Here is a 6,525-nt window from a genome sequence, read left to right on the forward strand (position 1 = left end):
CTACTACACTACTGTGATTGACCAGAGCTTGCTCACTTTTGTAAAGAACCGAAACTTAATAGAATAGAGATTGGAAGAAATTAGAGGTGAGCCGACCAAGGGCTGAAAACCTCTCAAATAAAGACATAAAAAAAAATTGGAAAATTTCAGAAACTCAACTTTCATCACATCTAGTTCGACTTTCTTCGCTACTATTTATGCATCAACATCTCCATGACTGCCTATGTAAAGTGCGTTAGTAAAATAACAAAAAAAAAAACAGAATGATCCACCCAGCGGTGTTGGTGCCTTTCTAGTGTATTATAAAATGTAACGAGAAAAACACATAATTGAGGTCAAAATTACACTTTAGGGAGATCGATTCAGCTATTTCCAACAATTCACATTTATTTGCATTCATTTGAATGCATTGCAGCAGTTTAAAAAAATCAATTTTAATTTCTTTTCCTTAAAAGAATTGAAATATTTCCTGATTCAATTTCCGCGGGAATTCCTCAGACATTTTTCGAAGAAATTCATAAATGGAATTTTCATTTCGAAAGGTTGAAAAAATTGAAAAATATGGAATTCCGGAATTAAATTAGAGGATTCCATTGGATATTCCTTCGAAAATTTAAAGATTGGAATTATAAGAAATTTCGAAAGCTATTCCAAAATTCCTTGACGAATTATTTACTTTTTCTTTTCTTTTCAATCTTTTCAGAAAACCCTTCAAAAATTCTTTCAGGAATCCTAATGGAATCGAATGAATAAATTTCCTGAATAATTATTATAGGAATCCACGAAAAAAAATTCAAATGGAAGTTTCAAGCAAATACATAATTTCATATGAATTTTTAGATTTCCACAGGAATTCATTCGGAAATTTCTTCAAAAACTCCTGTAATAATTCCTAAAGGAACATCTGAAGGAATCTCTTCAGGAATTCTTCTACAATTTTTTCAGGAATTCCTTTGAAAATCTAGACAGTAGGGGAAGGTGGGTAGACTTGATCACCGGGGAGACTTGATCACCCCCTGTTTTATCGAGCACTAAAGTAGTTTTGTTCTAGCGTATTTTTTAGTATAGATCCTCTAGACAAATGACCTTTATGTGGTGAGTTGTTTTTTAGATTGACAATCTTATTTATTGTGCAGGGCGATTTGTATATTTTGACCTTCCTAAAGATTTTTTTATTGGCCAAGCAAAATTTGAACAACTTTTCATAACAATGACCAAATGCTGTCGTTTTTTCACAGCACAAAGCCATAAATATGCTTAATGATCTGTACTGATGAAAATCTTAACATTCCATCAAAGTTTTAGGATATTTGGATTTGAAGTTATTGCCTCAATATGGGGACACTTGATTCCCCATTAGTCACCCATACAAAAATTTGGCGAAAAAATTCCAAAAAATATAAATCTATTCTCAGGCTTCTATTTTTTTTTGTAGATTTGACAGATTTGATGAAGGGTTGTCAGGAAAAAATATTTATTGCGTAGATATCATAAAAAGGGGATTTAGAATTCTTTTTGAAACTCCTCCGAAGGAACTCCTGAAGGAATTTCCGAAATTCTTGAATTTGTCTGTACATTCCTCCAAGAATTCCTTCGAAGTTTTCTGCAGGGATTCTTTCGGTAAAGTATCAGGAAATTACTAAGTAGATAGATTGTTGGGTTTTCTCGACCATGGTATGAGCGACACGAGACGATTGCCGACTAGCTTTCTTAAGATATCAAATCAAAAGCTCAAACAACATAACTTAAGGACAATCCTCACGGAATACAGCTCGCGTTTTCAAGAGCACACTATTTAATACTGAAGCAACGCACAGCTGTCATTTTTATTATTTCTACTTTGCTGCATCGCAGCATGCGTGAAATAACAAAAATGACAGTTTCAAGTTTGGATTCTCTGAGGAGTGCCCTTAAAAGCACGAATCATCATATTGGGTTTAACACATTAACTAACTAACATTAAATAACTTAACTAACACATCTTTCAGTAATATCAAAGCTTCACCTAATCTTCTACCTAGTCTGTCTCCTAGCTCTGGTTTTATTTGTCTACTTACGGGCCCGCATGCTACATACACAAACCTGCCATGCTATTTCTGAGTAAATCGCCTCGCTACTTGTAAACGTCGAGCGTTCGTCGCTCCATTTCAACACGCAACAGCTTCCGCACTACAGTGAGGGCAGCAGTATCTATTGGCTGCGTTGACTCGGTGACTACCCCGTCTTCTGGTCAAACGACGCACTCCGTGTTCGGCAAGCAAGCGATAATATCCGTCGTCCTACGAATGCGCCGACGTTTCCGAGATCGTAGGACATTGACGTTAATCGTCTCTCTCGATTCGCTTCGCTTCGCAGCCGTTGAGATCACACTGCAAACAAAGCCCTGAGGCCGAAACACATTACTATTTGTTCGCATTAGGAGATTGCTTTCTTCCTACCTCTTGGGTGCAGAGGGCTTTGGTGGTGAATGTGTCGTAAGCAGGGTTTGAATCCAAAGGAGAATGAGGAAATCTCCCACTTATCATGTCTGTATATACTCTCGATAGGTAGCATACCGTGAGAGACGTTTTCGGTAGCTGTTACAGGCTGTTACGATAATGAACTGATTCCGGGGGCTACAACTCATGATAATTTTTTTTAATGAGCCCCAATTGCGGGGGCACCGGTTCTGATGATGCATTTCTCGCTTAACTTTTCAAAAGGACCTAAGTAACATTTTTTCCATGAATTAATTTGAGTACTGCAATCAAAAGCTTTCATGTTGTTCTGTTGATTGCACTATTCAAATTAATTCATGATAAAAATGTTACTTAGGTCGTTTTGAAAAGTTAAGCGAGATTTCAACTTGTTTTACACAGCTGTGCCAAATAAAATATGGTCCCACCATGAAATGAGCGAGAACAACGCGTTTTAATAAACCGAGTAATAAACCCCATCGGTGGGAGTGGAAACTGAAGAGTGATTCAACAAAGATAACTGGAAGGAACAGGATGCCCGAGTTTAATACTTTCCATATATTTACCGGGAGACACTGAAAGCGGTGATATTACCGCCATCTGTTGTACAAAAACCACACCATTGACCATATTTGGAGAAATTTTGTTTGCCGTGTTGTACACGATATGGCAAAACAACGTATTTTGAAGCAAGAGTTATCCTGAAATCATTTATGGGCTAATAAGTTGCATTGCGCATGGTAGCAAAGATAACTAGAAGGAATGCTTATAGTCATCTTTGATGTTGGAGTGAAATGCGACATGCGACAATTTTCTAAATATTTTGCAATCGTGCATTTCTTGGCAGAAACATAATTATTTCATTCAATTGAAAATTAAAAAAAAAAACATGCATGGAACACTGCTGGCGGAACCAGCGAGTTTGTTTTATTTTACTCCAGATTCAAACTAGAATAGTGGTCGAAAATTGTGAAAGAAACTGAATCACTACTTTCACTCTTTTTTTTTTACTTTAACTCTAAACAGTCGCGTGTGTTTGGTGGAACTTTGTGAAAGAAAGTCTAAAAAAACATTTTTATTTCCAGGTTTCTGTCATCACTTCAAGGCACCATGTATCGGTGTGTCTACCTTCGGAGCATCAAAATGGACTGCCGATTTGGTTGGGACACCATCCCCACCGTCCTACGTTCCAAATGCACTTCTCGGCTTTTCAGATCGCATGTCCTTCAAAGAGCGCCTACTAAACACCTTGATGAGCGGAATTGAAATTGTGATTGACAAAATTTTAGATGCTCCCGTACAAACCAACATCTATGAGGAATCTTTCCCAGGCCCAAAACCTACCCTCGTCGAGTTGAAGAAAAAGGCAGTATCGTTAGTACTGCTAAATAATCATTTCTCAATTAACTATCCTCGACCATACGCCACTGGAATGATTGAAGTTGGCGGAATGCATATTAATCGGGTACCAAAAGCACTCCCCGCCAACATTCAAAGTTTCATGGATAACGCAACCGACGGAGTGATATACTTTTCGATGGGTTCGAACATAAAAAGTAAAGATTTGCCAAAAGAAAAACGTGACGCACTTTTGAGTGTATTCTCAAAATTGAAGCAGAAGGTTCTATGGAAGTGGGAGGATGAAAAATTGCCAGGTAAACCGGATAATGTATTTATTCAAAAATGGTGGCCCCAAGATGACATCTTGGCGCACCACAACGTGAAGCTTTTCATCACTCATGGAGGTCTTTTGAGTACAACTGAATCACTGTATCATGGAGTGCCCGTCGTCGGAATTCCCATTTTCGGCGACCAATATTTAAATATGGCTAAAGCAGAGATCGGAGGATACGGTTTAACGGTAGGTTATGCAGATATCTCCGAGAAGAAACTCTCCGACGCGGTCAAAACGATCTTAAATGATCCACAGTTTAAGATCAATGCGTTGACAATTTCTCAACGATATCGAGATCAGCCCATGAGTCCTTTAGAACTGGCAGTCTTCTGGGTGGAATATGTGATTCGCCAAAAAGGTGCGCCACATATCCGATCGGCCGCGATGGACCTTAGTTTTATACAGTATCACAATCTGGACGTATTGGCGTTGCTGATAGGTCCACCTATAGTAATACTACACATACTCGTTAGATTGGTTTCCCGAAGAAAGTCCTTAAAGCCATCGAACAAAACAGATAAGCGGAAGAAGCAAAATTAACATAATAATGTTTGATGGAAAAGCGTTACGGTACAAATTGTGAAGGTATTAGTGAATCAACAAAACAAAATATTTTTAAAATCAATAATGAGAGAACATATACAGTTTTAATATGTTGGCTAAAAAATAAACTATTGAATTTGCTAATTAAAGTGAGATAGTTTTTATTTAATTTTAAAAACTAACAAACATTGTTTGCACCCCTAATGCGTACGCTGTTTCTGTGTGGAGGTAATACCTAACTTTGATTCCCACAGTGGTTCTATCCTTTGATTTTTTATGGGACCCACCACTACATATTTGTATATTGGCTACACAATAGGTGCAGAGGAAAACATATCTTCTAAAACTCTCTAGCTCCATCATGTTTACCACTCAGCGTACGGTTACCATAACTATTCATAGTCATTATGGTAGTTTTGAACAATATTAAACTATTTACAATCTTTTACACATTAGGGCATAATTACTTCCGTACGTGTATCACATATCCATTTAGAAGTGGGATGTAAGCCAACCTGTTTTCTATTTTCATAACATTCTTGGTTCAAGTATAAACAATTCAAAAATAGTGGAGAAAAATCCAGATTTTGCAAATTACCGTTCATCACCTCAGATATAATCGTGACAAGTGGATCCAAAATAAACGGTCTATCATGAATTCCAGGTTTATTCAATCTACAGACGGGTTTCAATCATTTAGTCCGAGTTTGATTTTATATAAACAATTCTTTGCAAAAGCTAAATTTTGAGATTGAGCAACAACAGTATTTTTCCTAGAATATTGTTGAACAGTTAAGTATCACTTCAAAAGTCCCTTCCTTTCCCCAGAAACAGTAAAGGTGGGCGTGGCAGGAAGTAGTAATCATCGTGCTTTAGTTATTTTTGTCTGAGATTTGTATCACGAATTCGTCATCTTCTTGATTTATTATAATAAGCCAGACGGGTTTTCAAAAGCAGAAAAGTGTCCAATTTACGAGTTAGGGTGAAGCCAGAGTAAGCGCGATTGCGCGATGCGACGCCACGCGACAGTGCAATTTGACTGTTCATTGATAATAATTGTTATTATTTTGCGTGAGTCGCTTCTCGTCGCATCGCAAGTCGCGTTTACTCTGGTGGGCGCCTTACGTCGTAACAATTCGAATGCTAATTTTCTTCTTCTTCTTATTGGCATTACATACCACTGGTACATTGACGCCTTGTAGCTTAGTGTTCATTTAGCACTTCCACAGTTGTTAACTGCGAGGTTTCTAAGCCAACCCGAGTAGACAAAAATAGCTCAATAGTTTCATTCATTTATTTAGTCTACATCTAAACAGATAACACTGAATCAACAATTTGACGCCACAATACACGGTTCGAGGCCGCATCTCTCCATCCTCGAATACGCCCCACGCTCGCCAAGTCGTTCTGAACCTGGTCTGCCCATCTCGCTCGCTGCGCTTTACGTCGTCTCGTACCTGCCGGATCGGAAGCGAACACCATCTTTGCAGGGTTGCTGTCCGGCATTCTTGCAACATGCCCTGCCCATCGTACTCTTCTGGCTTTAACTACCTTCTGGATAATGGGTTCGCCGTAGACCTGTTCGAGCTCATGGTTCATTCTTCGCCGCCACACACCGTCTTCTTGCACACCGCCAAAGATGGTCCTAAGCACCCGGCTCTCGAATACTCCGAGTGCTTGCAAGTCCTCCTCGAGCAATGTCCATGTTTCATGTCCGTAGAGGACAACCGGTCTTATTAGCGTCTTGTACATGACACTTTTGGTGCGGTGGCGAATATTTTTTGACCGCAGTTTCTTCTGGAGGCCGTAGTAGGCCCGACTTCCACAGATGATGCGCCTTCGTCTTTCACG

General features: G+C 38.7%; 1 protein-coding gene across 2 annotated transcripts in view; it reads left to right on the plus strand.

Annotated features, from left to right (window-relative positions):
* Positions 1-5,015, plus strand: part of LOC134211336 (UDP-glycosyltransferase UGT5-like) — a 22,393-nt gene extending 17,378 nt beyond the window's left edge. For both annotated transcript variants that reach the window (XM_062688107.1, XM_062688106.1), the window contains exon 4: positions 3,542-5,015. In XM_062688107.1, coding sequence (XP_062544091.1) covers positions 3,542-4,671 — 1,130 coding nt within the window. In that variant the 3' untranslated portion in view covers positions 4,672-5,015. The remainder of the gene's footprint in view (positions 1-3,541) is intronic.
* Positions 5,016-6,525: the final 1,510 nt, after the last annotated feature.

The sequence above is a fragment of the Armigeres subalbatus genome, chromosome 2 (assembly GCF_024139115.2).
Source record: "Armigeres subalbatus isolate Guangzhou_Male chromosome 2, GZ_Asu_2, whole genome shotgun sequence".
NCBI classification, from domain to species: domain Eukaryota; kingdom Metazoa; phylum Arthropoda; class Insecta; order Diptera; family Culicidae; genus Armigeres; species Armigeres subalbatus.